The sequence below is a fragment of the Argiope bruennichi genome, chromosome X1, assembly GCF_947563725.1.
Source record: "Argiope bruennichi chromosome X1, qqArgBrue1.1, whole genome shotgun sequence".
Lineage (NCBI taxonomy): Eukaryota > Metazoa > Arthropoda > Arachnida > Araneae > Araneidae > Argiope > Argiope bruennichi.
Genome location: NC_079162.1, coordinates 42894725 through 42918249, shown reverse-complemented (window position 1 = coordinate 42918249; position 23525 = coordinate 42894725). Strand labels below are relative to the sequence as shown.

General features: G+C 28.5%; 1 protein-coding gene across 2 annotated transcripts in view; it reads right to left on the bottom strand.

Moving 5' to 3' along the window:
• The window catches only part of LOC129959528 (fibroblast growth factor receptor-like 1), a 101300-nt gene that overhangs the window by 43292 nt on the left and 34483 nt on the right, over positions 1–23525 (bottom strand). Inside the window, exon 2 of one of the 2 annotated variants that reach the window (XM_056072401.1) lies at positions 10745–10865. The exons of the other annotated variant lie outside the window; for it this stretch is intronic. Coding sequence (XP_055928376.1) covers positions 10745–10832 — 88 coding nt within the window. The 5' untranslated portion in view covers positions 10833–10865. The remainder of the gene's footprint in view (positions 1–10744; positions 10866–23525) is intronic. 2 annotated transcript variants of the gene reach the window in all.

Below are 23525 nucleotides of genomic sequence, written 5' to 3'. Positions count from 1 at the left end.
CAAAAATTAAGAAAAATTGGAAACATATATTAAAAATACATCTTAATGTATGATATGTTTATTACAACTTTAGCCAGACTTATATGGGCCAGATTAACCGTTATGGACAATGTGTTTTATAAGAAATTTGTAGATAAATTAGAAAGAGAGATGTAAGGCTGAATTTGATTATTGACTTCTAAGATTAACTAACTTTTTCGACTTTATGTAAGGTTTTTTGAGGATGGGCCTGGCAATATTGTCTTGATTAGACGATGACAATAATACAAGAGGAGACACTTTACTCTCTAAATTTTCTTTCAATACTAATGCAAGTGCATTTGATCCTGATTGATTTAATTTGCCCTCTTCCGCCTGTAAAAGGAATTTTTAAGAGAATCAGGTCCTCAATCTGAGATTTTTTTTTTTTTTTTTTACTTTGTCGCGGGTATTTTTCGATTTACCACTGTGGCCATTATACAGGAAACAAATTTATAAATTACTTTGAATGCGAAATAAAAGATGAAATGTTAGTAAATACGAACTTTTCGTTTAGTCTTATTGTTTTTTTGTTTTTTTTGAGAATCCTGCTCCTATTATTTTCGAATATGTTTACTTAGCAGAAGTATGATACGTAGCGAGTAAGCACAAAAGTTTCCAGGACCAAAGTTTTCTCGCATTTTTCTGCTAGACGTATCTTTTTTTTTTTTTTTTTTTTTTTTGCTATTCTATTCTAATGGTGATTTTTATTTTCCTTTTAAATTACACTATTTTGCTTTAGTTGAAAAGGTGTAATATAATACGCAATAAAAAATAAACATCTACCCCCACATGTGTTATTTCTGCGCAATATCGATGAAATTAAAACCAACTAGTGTACGCTGAAAAGCATGAATAATTTTTATACTTGAAAACAAACAGTATAGATGATGTTCAAAGCAAAAATTTCTGTGTTCTAACTGTTTTTTTTAGGCTCTTATTGTGGAATTCGGACCAATGCGTGTGTAAGGAAGTTTAAATTCTAAAATATTTTTTTACTGACATTTAATAATTGGGATTGAGTTCTGTCTTGCGGCATAAAATATTGTATGGTGGTATGTAAATGAATTATTAGTTTTCTTGCCTTTATAAACATAATGCTCACAGATGTCAACTATAAGGCTATTGACGATTTTCATTTGGATTGAAAATTCTATGCATTAAAGTTTTAAGCTTAAAAATTAAAATATGATTTTAATACTTCAAATTGTATTGAACGGTACGAAACTTTAATGTAAAATATATTTCAACTATATTGAATAATGTGCTTACTCTCAATGAATATTATTTCTTTACTATATGAACTTGATAATCTCAGTTAATGTATGGGCATCGTCACTTTAATGTTTTATGCTTTGCATTAGAAAAGAAAATATTTTAGCAACGAATATAAGAACAATTTAACCATATACTTGAATAATAATTCTTCACAATAATTTGACATATTAATTATTACTTTGAACTTCTGTAATTACAATGTTAAAAATAAATAGACAAAAAATTATACACGTATACAAAATTATCAGTAATCAAACGTGTAATAGATAAATCTGCGTAAAAATGATGTATTTTTCTGACCTATTTATCTTTTGCTTGCTTTACAGCTAAACTGGACATTTGTATCCATCATTCTCGTATAAATGAATATAAACATATATTATAAGATAATAATGATGAGAATTCTAGATTCACCATAAAAGTAATTTGTGAGTCTGCTATAATATGATAATATTCATGCACTTAAGTTTATTTATGATTTAGTCTCCTCATGTCCGTATTCCTGGAACGCAGCCATTTTCAGCGCATCTCACACACCTTCAAGATTAGGGGTGTAATTTGATGCGAGATTAGAACGAATGCTATCCCTCCCGCCCCCTGCTGTCTAATTCTCAAACATAATTCCCCTATCGGGAGCGAACATACAATATCGCTTCACTGATACTCAGAGAATGGATCGCATTCGAGTATAGCTTGGAGGTTCTGATCCATTCTGACACCTTCTAATTCAAATCCTTGAAATGGAATGTAAATGATACAATAGCTTTTATTGCTGAGTGCTCGCATATTTCAGCATTCATTAGAAATCACATTTTTATTTCTTGTGACAGCTTTCAGAAATGAGAATGGAAGATATTTTAGGAAAAAATATCTCATAGAAAATGCTATTTTAGATATTTATAAGCTTTAGCGGTAAAAAGTGGACGCACATTTGCAGAAGTATATGTCAATTAAAAGAAGTGATGTATTGTGTAGTTCATAGTTAAAAACAGCTATTAAGTTTTAAAATTTCAATCAAAAATATTCTACATGGGCGGCAAGAACGGAAAAGAAATGCCAAGTTTGCCGAGGTTTGAATCTAGTAAATTAAATGTTGAAAAAGAAAAAGAAAGGAAAATTAGCATTAGAAAACCACAAGGAATACTATCATCAAGTGAAGAAATATTCGATGATATTCATCATTTTATCCTTTTTTTTTTGCTTAAATGACGAACCGTTAAACGCTTATCATAAGCCATTTATCTCTCCAAAAGAACCATTTGTATAAAATTAAAAAGAAATTTTGTATGTGAGCTAAGGAATAGAATCCTATGAAGAATGGCACTAAATAATGAACGGCACTAAATAATGAATGGCACTAAATAAAATAAAAATGATCATTTTATGTATGGAAGATAAATAATTAGATTATTGACCTGCTTGACCTGCAACTATCTGCCCTTGTGTCATGAAAAATCAATCAATTCATTCATATATAAGGAATGGAAAAAAAAAAAAACCTTTTATTTTCTAACGATATGACACAATATGTCGAAAATTGTATAATATCAAGAATATTATCCAGTATCGTGAATATTGTATAATGTTGCGAATACTGTAAGATGCTGTAAATAATGAGGCAATAATTCTTTTGCGTAATATGAAAACTGTACAGTTTTATGAATAATGCATATATAATAATATGGATTTATATAATATTGTATCGTATATCTCATGTCATATTTAATAATTTAGTAATTAATATTTTAAATGATCAATGTTAATAGAAATAAAAATGATTAAATTATCCGTTAAAAATAAATAATTAGGTGATTGATTTAGTTCGGTCGGAAATAGTCTTAGTGCAAGAGAAATGGATATGAATTAGTCAATTTGTAAGAACAAAACACAAGATATATGCAATGTTTAGATAAAAGTCATTTTGGGATTTTTGAAAAAGGATAATGATCATACAGAGTTTAAATTTTAGCAAAGCGATATAATCTATTTTTATTTGCTTCCCGCATATTAAATTTGTTGCAAGAATTGTATAGTTCAAAATCAATGCGAAAAGAGGGAAAAAAACTCCTAAACATATGACAAAGAAAACCAAAAATGCTTTTTCCTCTCCCTTTCTTCAACATGTTTAATACTTGTTCGAAATCTGTTCGACTGTAGTTAAGTCAATCAATAAACATATAATTTGCCTCGGAAAAAATATTTAAATTTCAAAATAAAATAACCGCATAACACACCTGCCTCCACGCAAACAGAGAATAAAAAAAAAAGAGGGGGGGATGATGAAGCATAAAATAAAGGATTTCTCCCTCCCTCTTTTCCAAAAAACAATACTTTTGGCATTTCTGCTTTGGAATTTTATACGCAGAATTTTTTTCCATTCAAGTATAAGTCCATCTTGAGCTGTTTTGGTCTCAGGAAATCTTGGGAACTATTGTGACAGCAAGAAATTCTAGAATATCGGTCGAATAAAAAACATCAAACTGACGAGAGTGGAAAAAAATGAAATAAAATAAAGTATAAAAAAATTGGGGAAACCAAAACAAAATATCTAGATGAGCTATTTGAGCTTTGAAGAAACGGGAAAGATTTGAAGATTGAAATCTTATAGGCGCTCGGCAGAAAAAATTTTGCTGAAGAATTCAAGTATATATAAGGGAATATTTTTTTTTCTTGTAATAAATTGTGTTATTTTACTTTTCGCTTTGCTCTTGTATAAACGTGTTTTAAATTAAATATCATATAAAGTTTAGATAAAAAGTCATCTCAGAAGAAGATTTTGTAAGATCTTATATTTCAGAGATTGGAATAAAATGTTCCTCACTGCTTGCTCCTTTATGCTTTCCTGTCATATAATTAGTTGACAGTTTAAGTTAAATACGGCCTCCATATAGTTTTACATATACCAATATATTGAAAAAGGAATTGCAAAAATATTTATTTTTAATAAATTGCTAATAAAAGATATTTAACGTTATACACTCTCAATTTTTTCAGATTTCATTTGATGAAAATTTATTAATTGTTTTCTGATAAAAGCAAGCAATACAAAAATATTACCGAGCGTAGACTACAATAATAATCATGAAAGCAAAACTTGTACAAGACAACAAGTTTGATTTAAGATTCAAATATTTTGTTATCAGTTGCTAGCATTTTCCCCTTCTTATATGACCATAATTATTATTGTGCATTAGAGCAAAGAATTTGCTATCAATTTTATTTCCATCATTTCATTATGAATGGCTTCTTTCCTATTTTCTGTACTGTTACATGCATCAAAGCTATCTTGTGAAAATCTCTAAGTATGATTTATAAATTTACAACTTTTGAAATTATTTTCTCTATTAAATTTCTCCATTGTTATAGCTCATGAAAATCTTCATACAGTTTATTTAAACAACTTTTATAAGATATTACAGTTTTATAACACATGAAAAAGATTGAAATAGCAAATGGAAGAATGATAAATGTTAAGTAACTTCATAATTCTTGCAATAAACAGCAGGAAATATACCGATTAAATTCTGGCAATATTCCAATTTGATTGCGTCAGATATTAATAGCAATGCTTGGTAATTGCTAAACAGTTAAATTTTACAATGTAATCAAACTTCGAGTCTCGCACGGCAATTCACCATTACTGATATTTCCTTAGTTGCTATATAGCTGAAAAGTACATGCTTCCTTTGCACAGCTAAAATTAAATGGTGAACGATTCACTGGAATCATTTTAACCAAAAATAGAATAAACAGCAAATCGATGACAAAACGCCGTGTCAAATGTTACAATCAGATATGGAAATGGGAAGGGTGTTGCTTCCAAAACTGCTAACTAAATACACCAAGAAAAAACTCATTAAGGTGACAGAAATAGATAGCCGGGCGTTGACATGCGCCATAAGTACAAATTGTAACGCATCAAATGACATAAGTTTTCTTTAGCCGGAACTATCATCACTCTGTCATAAAAGTTTGTAACGAGCTGAAATGTGAAGAAAACAGCATCACGTCTTGTTGTAATCCTTGTAACCATTGATCACAAATGTGCAAGTAGCTAAAGTGGTTGGATGTTGCCAGTAATGCATAGCTCGGGTGGGAATGACTGGCAATGCACTCTTCTGGCCCAATGAATCGACCTACTCATTGTTTTCTTTCAAACACAGAGTAGGCGTTTGGCGAACCCCTGCTGAAGTATACTATCGCTCCTTTATTGCACAGACTCTCAATCACTGCGGAGGGTTGTTGGGTGTCTTTTCGAGAAAGTCGCTGCTTCCATTAGTTATTCTTCACGGTCTGGTGGCATCGGAAAAGTATGAATCTCTTTAGAGATGAACAAATCCCTCATATCAAGTAGCAGTTCCTGGTTTTAAATAGATAATAGAGTTGTTGGGGGATTGTCTTGTTAATGTAGTTTGGAGATACATCTGCTGTTAACAGTCTTCTTTCATATAAATACTGCTGAGTGTTTGAAAATTAGCGCATATGAATTACAATTAAACGCTTGAACAAAAACCATCAGCCATTTTCGAAAAACAGAATTAATCCCTAATATACCATGGTATAAGGCCATTATATTTTTTATATTATTATGCTGAAAAATAAGTAAAGATATATATTAACTTACTTTATAGTGTATTATCCGCATTTCACTGTCAAAATCACTTGTAATAATAGAAATGTTACTAAATGCTGCATTAACTTATATAATTATATCGATTCAAGAAGCAATTTAATGTTGTTGTTAAGACGGACCTCTTCAAAAATATCTGGAAGTTCTGCTGTTTCATATTTGTAATATTCTAATAAATTAACCTACTAGTCATAATTTACGAAACAGTCAGATAGACCAGGATGTTGAATTCTTACCACACACATACACACACGCACGCGCGCGCGCGCGCACGCACACACGATAGTTTAGCGAAAGTCAGCTCGCTATAGTAACTGTATTATAACGCTTATAAAGTAATGTTTTTAAATCCATCACATCTCGTTAAATTAAATGAGCTTATACTTTAGTTAAAGTAAGGGATAAGAAATATATTAAATAGAATAAAAAGACAGTTCAAATATACTCTTGCTGATTTACATTTTTCCTTCAAATGATCTATTTTTTTGGGGGGGGGATTAGTGAAAATGATTTGTTTGTGGCATAATTAAGAATTTTGCTTAATAAAAATTACATAATTATCACGAGATGGTTTGGATTTATTTTTAGATAGCAGGCGATGAAGAAGTTTTTTTTAGTTTTTTTATCACTTATTGAAATAAAGAACAGCTGCACTGCTTATAAACAGCATAAAAATATTCGTACTTAAACTAAAAAATGTTTTCTCTTTGAACTACATTTTTATTTCATTACTTATTATTTTTTTATATAGCATTTAATAATTTCATTGAATTTTTTAGGAAATAAATACAGTTCAGAACCCTCGTTTTAAACATTTTACAAATGATGATTAATAATAATAGCTATTTTTCATTCAATATTGTTCAATATATATCAATTAATCATTTCATTTGTCTTTGGAAGTAATTTAATACTGAACTGCTTCTGAATCGAACGGAGAGGTCTCGAATTTTTTAAATTCCTTCCACTTTCCTTTAAATTAATTTGAAGAAACATCCAACTTCAAATAGATTATTATTAACAAACATTAAATCCTTCTGAAATTACAAGTGATAATACATCACATCAGATAATAAATTCATTTTACGCTTTTCTTAACTTTGAATTTATACCCATATGATTATAATAGTTTCTCAATTGAAAATCCCCTAGTTTCTGATTTAAAGTCATAGAGACTAGAATGTGTGATTAATCTAATTTGAGAGTCAGCTTCATAGTCGTGATAACTGTATTCAAACAATTGATAAGATATTATCAGAATAACTATAACGAGACCGGAAATGCTGATCGAAATTATGCAAATCAACGATTCCCACTCTTCATAATCATTCACACTTGAGTACATTTTGTAGTCAACTGCGTTGCAAGACGCCACCTCTAACCAATATACAACTTAATTAATATCTGGTCCGACTCTTTATTAGCAATTTTCAATAATTTTTGAGAAACTGTGCACAAATTTATGTTTATGATTCAAGTAAATTTATAGATACGGACTTTTTAGTTTAATTATTATTGGATGCGAAAATTATTGTTATTTCAGCAGCATTTTGAAATCACATCTGATTAATAAAATTAACTAATAATCATTTAACTAGCAGTAAATGGTGAATTTTTGTATGTATATATAGGGGCAATTAAGAATTTTAATTAGCTAATGAACTATCTAAAATATGTGGAAGGAATTTTTGGATTATATAAGAAATAAGTAGATTATTCTCTAAAAATACCAATAAAGTAAAAAATCATTAAAAAATAATTATAAAAATTCACTAAAAATGATTCCATGAATACTGTCTACAAAATAAAAATTTCTTTCCATGAATACTGTCTACAAAATAAAAATTTCTTTCCATGATTACTTTATACTTGAAAAGTAAACAAATATATGTAAGGAAAAAATGTAGCAGAGAGCATCTATGAATTTCATCTTTGAAATGCCATAAATTTTCCATCGTCGGATGAATATGGGAACAAGGAATTACGCTATATGGAAGTACGATTGGTTAGAGAATTTTATTATACAATTATATGCATAGAAATTTCTATAATTTAGCTGTTAAAAAATTGAATCAGCAAGATTTGTAGTGCGGCATTAAAAGTATCATACAACTAAGGAACATAATCCAAGCATGAAATGATAGTTATCTCATAGTTAAAGATTTCTTATCTTGTATATATACTTCTAATGTAATTTTCTTTAAAAGTGTATTGTAGAAGAGCGTATCAACAACAAATAAACAAGACTTTGACGTTTATTTGTCCACTTAGTGCAATAATGAATGAATAACTATTTTTTGATGGTCAGCTTCAATGATATAATGAAAATTTATCCAAGAAGGTGGTCACATGAAACGTGAGGATTTGTAACATCGTATAAAAAGACAGTGAACAATGCATAATTTGTCAGGTATTAGTATTGCCACGAAAATTACTGTTTTGTGTATCATAGTAAGAAGAATTTCCTGAATTTTGTTTAGATTTAAGCAACACACTTCCATCATATTATCCTCCCACACGGTTTAGCAAAGACGGAAGCTGCCTACTGAGTTATTTTTTCTCACATGGGGTGGGATCCCATAATCCAGGATATTTTGCACTTAATTCTCTAGCAAGTCCTTCCGGTTTGGAAAAAAACTTTTAGCGACACGACTTTTCTGAGAAAAACTTTTATGTAGTGGTTAGTTTGTATACATATAAAACTAATCAATGAATAAACTAATAAAAAATGTGAAGGAATTTTATATAGTATATTTTTAATTTTACAGATTATTTTAAGTATATAATTGAGTTTTCCTTTAAATTAACCAAATCATTTTATTTATTTAAACATTTTTTTTTGATAATTTATAAAACTTACATTGGATTATGTTGCTTTATCATCATAAATGACAAAAGCTCCTATTTGACATGAGTGGGAAAAGAATCCTCAGCTTTCTGTCAAAATAGTTTTTTCTTATCAATTATTACAACAAATGACTCAAAAATGGAAAAAATGGACTATTTTTTGAATTTTAAAATCAAAGTATTTATTTTTAGTCATGCATTATAAATTTTGATTCAAGAATGGACTGTGAAGGTTTCCGGATATTAAAAGCTTTCTATGTCATTTCTCTTTTAATTTAAAAAGAAAATCAAAATGGTCTTTTTTAATTGAGAATTGTTTAATACGATAAAAAAAAGGGACCGCAAAATATTTTGTGACCCTCAAATATTTACTATGCCATTTCTGCTTCGAATTCTTAACCACGATTTAAAGAAAACTTAACTAATCAAGCAATAGAGTTAAAAAGGTCTTTTTCATCGATCGTAACATTGAATGAAAGAAAGATAGATGAATATTTTAAAATTAACTAGTTAATTAAAAAAATCATTCTTAAAGAAAAAAATAACATTATACTGTTCATTTTTTTTTTTTTTTTTGCAATGCAACAAAAATAATAATTAGAATTCTTTACAGTTTTTCTAGCATAAAAATATGATTTTGAAGTAAGTTAATTAATTTTTATAATTAAGGAATAGTAATTCCATGCAACTGTAATTAAAGAAAAAAAAAGGCAAGATAATTATTCAGGAACTTACCGTGCTTTTTTAAGCATTCAGTAATTCCTTGAAAAAGACTGTAATAGAAAAATAAACTTGCTTACCGTATTAGATGAATCTTGAAGTTTTCAGCACAGCTTTTATATAATTTAATACAACAATTAAAGATCTAAGTATATGTTTGAAAGCAGATTACAAATTTCATTAAATTTTTATTGATGACATTTTAGTTTTCAGTCTTTCTTTTCATTCGAAATTATTGTACATATTCTGAAAAATTAATCTTATATTATGATAAATATTTTTCTTTCGTTATCAATATATATATATATATATATATATATATATATATTCTACTTAAACTCTATATGCTGCATGGAAATGTAGAAACAGAAGCGTCATAATGAATATTACAAAATGATAATAAGTATTAATTATATGACTTTTTAAATAATAAAATTTGAGGACATATCTTTAAAATCATGAAATAAAAGATAGCAATGATAAATATGCTGCAACCTGCCAACCGGGTATTAAACTTATATTCATTTCATTTCGCATCGGAATATTTCGTCATTCCCGGTTAAAAGGTTAATAATAGCATTATCAAAGGAGATTATAAGGATAAATCTTGCGGCAACAGACGAAATTTGAAGTACATTTCAATTATAAGAAAAAAAGGCACTTTCATTACATGTTTACATTATACATTATCAAATGTGTAGTGGTGAGCTTCATTCGTTATTTGTTTAGATCTGAAGCTTTAATAGGCTAGTAACATTGTTGGTAAAATTTAATTTAGACATAATGAATTGTACCATGCTATTATATTTGGTTTGATTTGTTATCAAAAGAAAATTGTCAAGATGACATCTTTTCTTCACATAATTTGCATAATTAATTATAGGCAAGTGAATGAACTTGAATTATCAGAAGAAAAATTTGTTGTTTTTAGCATTATTTTCTAGATAATAAAACAAAATATAATAGATTTGCCCAATTAATTATGTCAGTTTAAAAATTGTATAGACAATATTACCAGCTTGTCAAAACTTCAGCAAAGCAACTGACCTAAATCAATTTCGAGTAATCTCGTTATTGCGGAAGTTTTATGTTCGATAAAGCACAATGTAAAGATATAATAAAACTGTTATTTTTTATAACCGAAATGTGTTCCTTCAGATTTCATCGGTTATTATGAGATTTATCATTCTAACCTCCATAGAGTTATGCCCAGATTATAGATCAAAGACAGAAAAAATAGCAATAACTTACTTTGAGCTTGAGCAAGCCATGCCATCAAACCCAGCCACACGCTCCCCAACGTAAGTGGGCGGAGAAGAAAAGTGGTTGATGACGTCATCCCTTACATCTTGCAGGACATGAGACACATCTCCTGTCGGAAGGAAACGTCATCAGCTTTAGTCCGAAAGAAGTAAGGTACGAAAAAATAAAAGCAAAAACATACCATTAAGAAGCCACAGTCTGATCAAAGTATCTGGAAAATATTCTCCCATTTCGCGCTAAACCTTGTAATTAAGCCATTAAAGCTGGATTTATTCGATACAATTTTTGGAAGGAAAGTATGACTTACCATCCAGATGATTGATAGACTTTTCGCCACTCAAATATCCGAAGAATAATTACCAGTTTTTAAAATGCCGTTCTTGAACTTTTTCTTTTTGTTGAAGTTAGTTTAGTTCAATAGTTTCATAATAACTTTTCAGACATTACACTCTTTTGGCACTCTTCAAGAAAATTGCTTTAACTAAGGTTTCGAACTCTGTCACTCACAATTAAAGGAAACGACCGGGAGGGAATTAATTTTTAATCATTTTACTTCCGTTATTTAAATTTTCTCCTCTTCGTAAGTGATTTATAATGCTGCAACTGAAGGTAGTTGTTCATTGATTGAACAATCTATGAATTGCAAAAAACAAGTTTTATTTTTATTTTTGCGAAAATTTTGAATAATTTATTAACATTGTATTAACCTTTCAGTTGAGAAGTAAAGATTTCATTTTCTGTCTCATTATATTTCTGCTTTTTAAACGCATTTTTAATTTATTAACACTGTATTAACATTTCAGTTGAGAAAAAAAAGTTTTTTTTTTTAAAAATCCCACGTTTTTTGTATGTTAAAAGTAAACCCATCCATTTTGCGTATTATGAAAAAAATTAATATAACGAAAGGTTATTTAATTATTGACTATTTTTTTCAGTATCATTTTTCAATTTCAATGCAGTTATGCATTGAAAATGTAGTTAATGACTTGGGGATGTAGTTATTATTATAAAATACTATCCAGTTTAATTAAATAGGCATAAAATAATCTGAAAACATTTTGATTTAAATAAAACCAAATGGATGAAACTGATTAAATCCTTTTAGTGCATTTAAAAAATTTTATGCTTTCCATAGAGCAGGCTGTATATAGTGAATTTATATTAGAATTCATACAACTGAAAAAATATTGATGTGATTATAGTTAAGTCTTATTACACGAACTATTTGATTCAGTATGTATCAGTTATATATTGATGAAAAAATCATTATTACACTAAGAAATGGTGTTAAATTAATGTATTAATACATAAAAAGAATGATGCATATCTTATGTGCGAGTTTGCTGCATTTTAGAAAGACAAATGTAAAATCATATTTTAAATTATGAAGCTCAGCTCTGAGAATCTGATAATGTGTATACAAGAACATATCTGTTTTATTAAAATCAGTTAAAGTAGTGTACACATGTTTATGTAGTGTTTCACAAAAATATTTATAATATAAATTATATAAAGTGAAACAATATTTTTTTAGTTAAAATTAGTTATTTTTAGTTTTAGTTAAGTTTTTATAGTTAAAAAAACGTATTTAAAAATGAGCACCTTGTTCCTGTAAATAACAAGCAATATTAAACTACAAGCACTAATCATTTTAGGTGGAACGTTTAAATCAAATGATTGTTAATATGATTTAATATCATATTAGAAATCGTTTTTAATTGCTTATGTCTTATTTAAAGTCGTATCGTCAACTTTATGATTTATGCATCATACAATTTTAAAAGAAACTAATGTTTTCTACCATTGAATCATTTATGCATAAAATTAAAAGTTGAAAAGAATAAATACAATGACGCATTATAAATACATATACAACAGCGAGTCTGTCGTTGCATATATTTTTTAATATTTGTAATTATGCGAAGACCAACTCATTTAAATCAGTAATAATCTTTGCAGTGTTAATGGTGAAACTATAAATCCATTAATTCAACACAAGCTAATATGAATTTGGAATTCAGTTATGCTTAGCTAAATATTAAGCTCCAGTTAAACTGTGACTTTCATTCCTATCAAATTACAAGACCTCCCCTCCCCCCCCCCCCCCCAAAACCTAAGTTATGTACATGGTGACGCTCAATATGTTAAGAATCAGACCAGAGAAATCATACTATCTCAAAAAATTAAATAAAAGACTTATTATCTCAAAACAAATATATAAAGGTCTGATTTTCTCAAAATAATAAAATAGTTTACGTTTAAAACTAAGTCATTATCCCGTATTTCTCGAAATGTAAGTTGTCATTAACAATATTATTTTTGTATAAGGTCTTTTTTAGATTCCAAAATCAACCCAAAGTATTTGAACAAAATGAGTCCTACAATAAATATTTTGAAAGTTCTTGCAAAAATATTCATATAAAGTAATGAAAGATAGAAAAAAAATTGAATAGACATTCATTATAAAATCTAAATATAAAAATTAAAATAAAATGCATATAGATATTGTCTATCATTTTATCATAAGAGCTATAAAACTTAAAATCTGTTTTCAATTTTTTGATTCTGAGACAAACAAGAACGAATCTGCATATAAATTTTCTTTCAAGAAAATAACCTGACGAACTTAATTTTATTTAGTTGGTCCTAATCATAAGGATCTTTTAGAAGAAAAGAAATAAATTAATTTGATAATTATAAATAAGCAGAATTTTTTTATGAAAAAAACTAACTAATCATCGCTTTTTCCATATCATAAAAACAATTATTTGTGACGCAATTACTTTTGAAAGAAACTTGTATAGATATTTTACCAAAAATAAAATAGTCCAATAAAATAAATTATAAAATGTTACGCAAGAAGATAGTTGTATATAAGGAAGAAAATTTCCGGAAAATAATAAAAGATTATTAAATTACATAAATATAATATTATCTTTGAAATTTCAGTATGAAAATGGAAAAAAAAAATATGTTTACGAATTTGCTCCGAGGCAAACTTTACAAAAATCTGGCATAAACGAAAATTCCAAAATCACGTCCTTTTATCTTTAATTTTAAGAAGACATCCTGATAAAAATTTAATCGCTTAATTGAATAAATCATAAAAAGATTTAGCAAGAAGGTTTTTACTAATAAGAAAATCAGTGAAAAATAGACAAACAGAAAAATCAATTCGTATGATTAAAATAAATCAAATTTTCAAATTTTATTATAAATCCAAAAATAATTAAATTTACATGGCTATTATTTTCTATTACACCAAAGTAGTTAAAAGACTTAACATTCAAATATATTTCACAGATTTGCTTGGCTCAGGGACAAACTTTCCAAAAGGCGGAAGAAACAAGGCGAAAAAGAATCCATAAGTACAGCCCCTTAATCTTTCCTTTCAAGAAAATATCATGATGAAGTTTTAGCCATTTAATTTGCATTTCATTGGTCGCAACTATAAAAATCTTTTTCCGAAGAAAGAAAATCTATTAGTTTATTCTTCATCTTGGCAAGTATCCAGATATACGGCATGCCTTTGCATTTTTCTCTTAATTGAGATATTTTTGTTCTCGAGCTGAAAATGCTATTATACTCGAATTTTAAAACCGAAATGGTTTAAGTGGTTTAAAGAAACCATTTGTGAGCAGGATACTTCATAGCGAAAAAGTTTTCTTTCCTTTAAATACCTGGGGAAAATCTTAAAATAATCCATAGTGCTGTCTAGGTATCAAACGTTTTAAAAAAGACAACGGATAGATATTAAAACAACAGGAAACTTTTGGATTTTGCTTTATTATTTCAGCAAGCATTATTAATCTTTCTTAATAAATTTTTCTAAGATTAATCTTTTTATTTTCGGTGACAGTTCTTAGAGTTTTTTTGGAGACGGGTTCTTAAAAGACAATTTCTTGCTTATATTTTGTTTCCTTAGGATTCTCTATTTCGAGTTTAAATTATCTCATTTTGGAGAAACAGACATTATAATGAAAAAAGAAACACATTTTAAAACTGGCAATTTTAATTTAGAGAGATTTTCTCTTTCGTGTTTAAGATGAAGGATAATCATAAAGGAGATATCTTGAAAGATATTTTTACTCGAAATACAATTTCGGTTCTTCTAATTTTCATACTTTTAATTGGTATTTTCGATATAACCCTCAGGTTGAAATCTCTTTAAAGAGCGGAGGTTTTTGATTTTAGTTATAATTGAGGTGAAAGAAATATTTTTAGTACGATTGGCTGCGAACATTAAATATATATATATATATATATATATGCATTTTGGTTAATGTCTCTCAGGCAAGGAGAAACTCGATTTCTAAATCATGTTTTTTTCAGTTTCTTCAATCAAGAAATGTTCATGTTTCATTAATATCCATTGCGTATAATTTAAAGACCCAGCCATGGCCAATTTAGATGGATGGTTAAAGATTCAAAGTGAAAAGGGCGTGAAATTTGTGAGAAAATTTAGTAGCAATAATTAAACTACACATTTTATGAATGATATGATGCGAGTTCACTCGCGTGCTCATGAGGTTTATCTAAACCAAAATAGGAAGTAAACAGAATCGAACTTAATATAAAAGTTGAACAGCCGAGCCTTATACATGTATATATCACCAACTTTTTTTTGTCAGAGGCAGATATTAAAAACATGATTATTTTCGAAATAAAATAAATAATTAGAAGAAATTGTTGAAATTTAAGGAAAATAAAAATAACATACTTTAAAGTTGAATACAAACTTTTGATTTGTTAAAAAATTCTTCATTTTGATAACGATAAATGATGCAAGCATTAATTCTCCTTGTAAACAAATGTCAACTTGGATCAGTTAAGTTTATGATGGATAATCAGTTGGATCTGATCTGTTAAATGTATAATGAATAATTCATCGCTTACTGAACAAATTTTGAGATCGTATTAACTCAAACCCTCTAACGAAGCACTATCGTCCACCCTTGAATCATAAAAAGCAAACTTAGTAAATGTTGCAAAAGTTCAAACTTGAATTTTTGGTAATTTGCTATCTAGTAGTTTAAATATGCGTGAATAAGAATTAAGACGCCTTTAAAGTACATAAGTGATGATGGATTAATGGATTGAATCTAATTAGCACCAATTTCTAACTTTGCATCAGACATCAGCAATGCCAATTGTTTTTCTGCATTTATATCAGATTTCAAATTGAATCTTTCAATAGTCGTTATCTAGTCAGTTGAATATAAATAACAATTACCACATCTCTCACTTAAAAAAATCTTTGTTAGTTTATTATCTAATTAAGCGCCTGTTTACTTTTTTAAGACAACGGTTGCTCTGAATAACAACAAAGGATATCAATTACAGGAACATTACACCGTGGCGATTTCATCTTAATTCCTCACACGATCAACGAGCCAAATATTATTTTCCTTCTCTGTGGGTGGGCGTAAGCAAATGCCCTTCTGGACGTTGAAGTGGGCTCAGAATAAATAACGTTTCGCGACTTGGCTTTACAAATTGTACTCTGGAGAGTACTAGCAGCTAAAAGCATCTTGCAACGTCCCTAGCTTAAGCGCTGCTCACGGAGCGGGAAATTAAGTTACTTCGCTCCATATTATTTTTAGATGTCATGTGAAAATTATTGCCGAGATATCTGCTCATCCTGTCTTTAATTAGGGATACTGCGTTAGCGAAAAGTGTCACGATCTTCAATGCAAAATGTTTGTCCAAGTTTGACATTTTAGAGAGTAATCGTGAGGTGAAAGCTTTAATTGCAGAGGATAAGCATAGCCAAGATGAAGATCTAGGAATGATTATGGATTAAAATGCGAAAGGAGTTCAACTCATGCCAGAAGCAAAATAAAACAGTGTAATTAATGTAGGTTTTCTTTTCGCTTATCAATTATTATTTTCAGATAATTAACTTGTCACCAGAAGATGCTGATGGCAGATTTGACTTTTTGAAGAATATGCCTTCTGAATTATTAATTGTAGTAAATAAGATTGATTTGGTTTATAAGGTAAGGCTGATTTAAAAAAAAAATAAGGAGATTTAAAAAGTTCTTCCAAATTATGGTGGGTAATGTTAACATCATGCGTCGGAAATGTTCAATTTATGATTTTATTCCGTTTATCAAAATTCACATTGCTCGTACTAACGAGTAACTTATTTAATATTTCAAATGTCAATACTTTCATGCAGAAATGTGTAGAAACATGAGTAACAGTTAAGAAATTTTGAATTTTTATCTTTTAAACGACAATGAAAAAAAGAGAAAGAAAAAGTTATATATTATTAAATATTATTAAAAACTTTCCTTGTCTTGAGATATTCATCGATCACAATCTCATAAATCAAAAATTAAAATTATCTTTCTTTGCCTTTAAAAATTACATGAAATGCCATTTAAAAAATAGTCAAAGTAGTTGCTTGCAATTAAAAAATATATATATAAAGAATATTTAAAAAAAATATTGAAATAAACATTTGATAATTAAATATATAGGTAAAAACTGCTAAACATCAAAAATAGAACTAATAAAGCTGAACAAAAACTTAAAAGTCCCGTATAATCAATAAAAATATTTAAAGATTTTTGTTTAAATATGGTTGTTACTAAATTATAAAAAGAGGTTACGAAGTATAGAGGTTGATCGAAGTATATTAACACATTTGACATTAATTTTTAAATTTCTAGATGATTCATTAGCACATATACATTCAAGATTATTTATATATAAAATTTTCAAATTAATAGGCAGATGTCTTCTGTATTTAAACACAAGATCATATTAAAGAAAAAACATAATTTATTTTTAATAATAAATCATTTTAATTACTAAAATACGATACGAAATTGTAAAAAGTTTAGCCTTCAAATCTTTATGCGGATCTTTACAATCGAAATGAAATTAGAACTACGGATCCAAACACGTAGCTAATTTGTTTCAACTGCAGGAAAAAACATCAACTCAAATATTTCCTGCAAACAAATAAAAGCATAGTGTGAAGCAAGGGTAAAATTGTATTGACTTTTTTTCTTTTTGGTAAGAATCCTGACGAGTTGAAATGGAAAAATATTTCGCGTCTGTTTTCAGCAGGCTTGAAGAAAAACGAATGCATTATTTTACAGGGCATGAAAAGTGGTCTGCCTTACTTCGGCGAGAAAGAAAAGGAGAAAAAAACATTTCCAACAGTTTTTCCCTTTTTCCACTTACTTCACGCTTGTTTGGAGTCAAAACTTTACCGTGAAGAATTTTTGTACTCTTTCGCGCTTTTTAACTTTCTCGAGGCATTCGAAGACTTACTTTTCCCTCAGAATGTTTTTGTCTTGTGTTTTATTACAAGTGGAAATATATTAAAAATGAATTAATTTTCCAACTAGAAAGTTATTTTTTTTCCCTTCTGTGTGCTTTTGAGAAACGTCATAAGAAAAGAAACACCGGAAATATTACAAAAGTTATTTTTGTAGCAAACTAAATATAAATGTTATAACAAAAGAAGCACCGGAAATACTAGAAAAGATGTCCTTATATAAATTAAATAAAAACTTTAAAATAAAAAAAGCAACTACGAGTTGTTACAATTACAATGGATTGAATAAAATTTTTAAAGTATATTTCAATTCATTTTTCGCAATTTTTCATCGATTATTTGTGAAGCAAAATACAAGTTTTGCTTTTATCTGATTTTCTGGAAGATAACAAAGCGAAAACTATTCGAAACGTTTTTGTAATAAACTGAAGGAAAATGCCATAATAAGAGACAAAACGTCATAAGTAATCGAAATTACAATGAAAACTTTTTATAGCAATTATTTAAAACAATTAAAATGTGTAATAATAGTTACTGCAATGCTATTGAAATTAATTCAAAATTGCATTCTTTAGGATTATGATATGCACATGATTTAGGCATATGCACATTTAATAATTAAATTATTTTAGTTTATTAGAAATCATATTGAAAATAAATTATTTCTTTTAGGATTTTTCATATTGATAAAAATTAACGCTTTCACAACTGTATACTTTACATCAGAAAATAAAATTTAATGGAAATTTAATTTTAATTTGAACTGATTAGAAGTAAAATCATTTATAAGTGAAAAATAGATATTTTATAATACTTTTAAAGAGAATTTGAAAGTGTAAATTATGGATTATTTTTATGATAGCAGCATTTTCCATCTTTTATTCAATTTTTTTATTAGGTTCTACTTTTACTTCTCTTCTCTGTTTTTCTATCTGTTTTTTGCTCTAATGATAGCATGAATCTGATAACTTATTAAGCTTCTGTAAAATTTAAATGTTTACTTTGCTTTATGTTACTATGCTACGGTAAAAAACAACAATCAAGTGTTTGCAACTGTAAAAGAGACCATATCTGCCTTTGCCTGGTTTGAATCAGAGTTACGTTTACTCCAAAATTTTCAATTTTTAATTCTACTGCGCATACTATTCTTTCGGTGCATACTTTTTCATTGTAGAACTAATACAAGCCATATATATTCATTTGGGTAGAATTTGCCCTTTAGATTCAGATGTTAGTACATTTTTTTTTATATAAAATGTAGCTTTCTTTTAACTTCTAATGAAGTAGTTTTTTGGACTTCATATTGATCCAATTGGAAGCAGAGATTTATTAACCATTTTTCCGTGGATATCGGTAATATTGAATTTAAATTACATTCAATTAATTAGTTTTGTAAGTATGAAATATGAATTTAAATTAGTGCCTCTCACCACTTAATTTCATACAACCTTTCCGATTCAAATTAGATAACTTTCAAAAGCAATTCGTAGATACCATCTCTGCTTACAGAATATATAACAGATTCATTTGTTAGATATCAGAGAAAGCAATGTATTCAAACTAAAACTTTTGTTAAAAACAATCAAATAGCTTTTTAGTTAAACACAGAAATCGTTGAGTACCATAGATAATGGGAGAAAGGAGAGTGACTAAGTGACTTGGTAAATGTTAGGGAAATAAAATCAGGAAAGAGAAATAGTTTGCTTAGTTTAAACCAGATTTTATCTATAACTTTCTTTGGCTGGGTAATCGCAAAAAGGGATTCATTGAGATTTTCAAAGAAGCATTTTATGTAACGTTTCTGCGAAAACCAGATGTTATGCGCTTGAAAGATTTCTTTTTCTGAAGCTCTTGAATACTTTGATAAAAGAAGATTTTATTCATTGAAGAAGTTCTCAAGATATCAAAGGATATGATACATTGTCATAGATTCTTATTTTTTGGTCAATGGGTTGCGTGTTTGAAACCGGTTAGAAGAAAAAAAATCACCGTAGATACCAGATCAGGAAACGTTTAATTTAATCCTAACTAATCGTTTGAGGATTATAGATGAATGTGATATTATTCTGTGAGCAAAATGTATAGGCAATGTAGCCATTTAATCAATGGTCAGATATAACTACGGCTATAAAAGAGATTTTTTATGCATAGGAAATTGAGTTTGGTCTGCGGGATAAGAATATTTGTAGTAAATTGCCCTTTAGCAGTAAATTACAATATATTCTCGATAATTAGGCAAATATCAGACCACAGAACTGCCGGATTAATGGAAGTGCTTCATTAGGGATGCTTGTTAAAAACTTATACTTGCTAATTTATTAGTAAACCCTTATTGCACGAAGCATACAAAAAAACTATATTACATATAATAAATTCTGTAAAATGTAGTTTAAAATTTGAACAACAACCTATTGCTTATGTAAAGTCAAAATCTTGACAACCGCATACAATGCCTAATTTTTCCTCCAATTCTTCCCATTCGCTTTGTCAAAAATTCTGACTATATAAGAGTTCAATACCGGATAGTCAACAGTTTACATTAATATGGAATTTAGGAATCGAATCTCGGAAATTAGAAGCATGGGGAAACGATCAATCAGTTACCGTCGTCGATTTTGTAGGAACTGATCCTCCAAGAGCATTCTTAAATGGAAAGGAAAAAAAAAAAAAAAAAAAGAGAGAGAGAGAGAGAGAAAAGTTAGTTGACATATTTTGCGCCATTGTTCCGGTAGAAAGGGGGGGGGTCATTTATGTATTTCTCAATTCGTAAATCAGCTATATTATGGATGGAACTATTGAAATTTAAATTCTCGTTAGTTTTTTTAAGCTATTTATGCTCCTGGAACATCATTTCTTATTTGACGTTCTCTACTTTTTTCGACGGTTAATTGATAGTTCCTTACATGAATAATTTTGGCTAAGAATTCATTACATTCCGCATCTCATCGCTACGGGTGCTATAACTGATCTCATTTTGAGAGGTAGACTCGTTTTTCTCTATTCATGGACACTATTCTTTACAATTCCAGTCTCACTCGTTCATCAATAAATTGGTTCATAACTCATACAGTGTCCATTTTGTACATACAATTTAACTAGAACATGCATATGCTAAGAATTAGCTAAGAATTCCGACAGAAATAAAGTTTAAACGCATTATATAAAAGTGCTGTATCAGAGAAACAATTGAAAAATATGTAGACATATTTCAGCTTGAATCTTGAATTTCAAATACAGTAAGAGTTTTTCATTCTTATTGCATCTCTTGCCTTTGAAATTATACAAAATTCCTTTTTTTAGTACTGATAAGTTTTGTAAAACAGAACCCGAAGAAGCATCTCCAGAAAGCAATCTCTTCCCGCGGAAGTTTTTATGAATAAATACCTCTCGAAACAGAGGCTCCAGAAAAAGTACAGCTACTACCACTTTAATATCTAGAGTGGGCAGTACGTTTCTTAAATCGGAAGATTCCAACACAAAACACGGGCATGGATGTAAAATATTGGTCTAAAACGGTTTGCTCACGTTTAGTTTCGGTGAGAATTTATTCTACTTTTAAAACCTTCCCTACTTTTTGTAAAAGGAAAGAATTCTTTCTTAGCTATCAGACAGCGGAATTTAGTCTTGGGCGAAACGATCGAGTAAGAGGTATACCACTATTTCTCGCTGACTCTTTCTAAGCGAAAAGCAGCAGCAATAGCAAAACCTTTTTCGAAAGAAAAGGCAAAAAATCTTAAAAATGTAATGCGAGAAGAGATTTTATCTGGAAATGAAGCGGCTTTCGGGACTTTGAAGTTTGCTGAGCTGTTTTTCTACTGTGCTCAGAAACATAAGCCTGCTTTACTTTGAAGGGAGTTCATAACTTCTGAAAACTATTCACATCACCTAACTCCCTTCCTTACCCCCTTCAAATGCAATTTAGTTGCTTTCTCTCAATTCTCTTTTCTCTTTAGGAAAAAGCTTCATAAATAAGAGAGTTCAGAAGAAAATGCAAATATTGATCATCTAGCGTTAGAATGCCCATAAATTAGGCAGTGCAAATTTTGAATGCATGATGGCTTTTCTCTCCACAGTTCTTAAATTAATTTATTTCGAGTAATGAATTGAAATAATTCTTTTCCGCGGGGGTGACCGTTGCGAAGAAAATGTCCAGGAAAATAAATTCTTCCAGCAATATATCGAAAGGGCGACGGTAATCTTCAACATTCTCGTAATGTTTTTATATCCACTTTAAACTACCTCTTCGTGATTTTATAAAGAAGCCTTTTTGGGCAAATATACGATATTTGTGTGGAAATGTTATTCTGTCCCACAAATAATAATCTTTGAGAGATGATTTTCCCTCAAATAAAAATTTTCTAGAAAATAATTCTTTTAGCTGTGTATGGAGTTATTGAAGGCATTCTTCAACACTTTGTTTATACGCATGTTAAATAACAATTTCTTGATTTTTTAAGGAAGTTTATTGAGACACTCATAAAAAGTTTTTACATTATATAATAGTGATGCACAATTATTTCTTTACAACCAGTTATTTTATCTTTTATTCTGAAGCAAATTGAGGACTATCTAAGGATGGACATTATCAATTTAAATATGGTAAGATTCCGTAAAATAATTGTTACTAAACAAACATTCGAGAAAGTAAATTCTTGTTGTAATGTTATGTTATTTACGGCAGTTTGAACATAATTTTATATTTAAGTTAAATTGGTAATTTTGTAAAGAAGTCATTCTGATAGAATGGTAATAATAATAATAAAACGAAGAAGAAGGAGAAGAAGAAGAATCACTTCTTAGTGATATTACTTCTGCATAAAAATTATTAATTCCTTTTTATACTAGAATTAAAACTGCTCATGAAAAGCTTTTTTAAATATATTGAAAAAATAATGTTTTTTCAGCATTATTTCAGACTCTTAACATCTATGTGATTTCATAATATTATAAAGATGAATATCTGATAAATGCAGCAATATAGAACAAAATAAATATTTAAATATCTATTTATTTATTAATTCATTCAGTGAAATTAGTTAAACAGATTAGTAGCAAAACCAAAAAATTAGGAAAATATCTGAAATTGCAAAAGAAAACCATAAATATATGAATATAATGTTCCATATGCTTATTTATGAATTATATGCTGCAGATTATTTGTCAAATATTTACAAAACAATATCTGTTTTTTTTTAATTGAAGTTCATTAATTTATTTAAATAAGTTTTAGGAAAGCAGTAAAAAAATTAAATTTATTCTTAATATTTAATAAAAATTAATTAATTAAAACCATACATTTTTGAATTCGATAATCTTCACTAAAAATGTCCAGTTTGAAATTAAAAAAAAGCAGAGGGTGTGTAAATAATTTTATTAATTTATTCATGAATTTAGAACATAGAATATTGATTAAAGATCGACAAAAACAATTGCGATATTTCTATGAATCACTTGGCATTCATTGTAGGATTATTT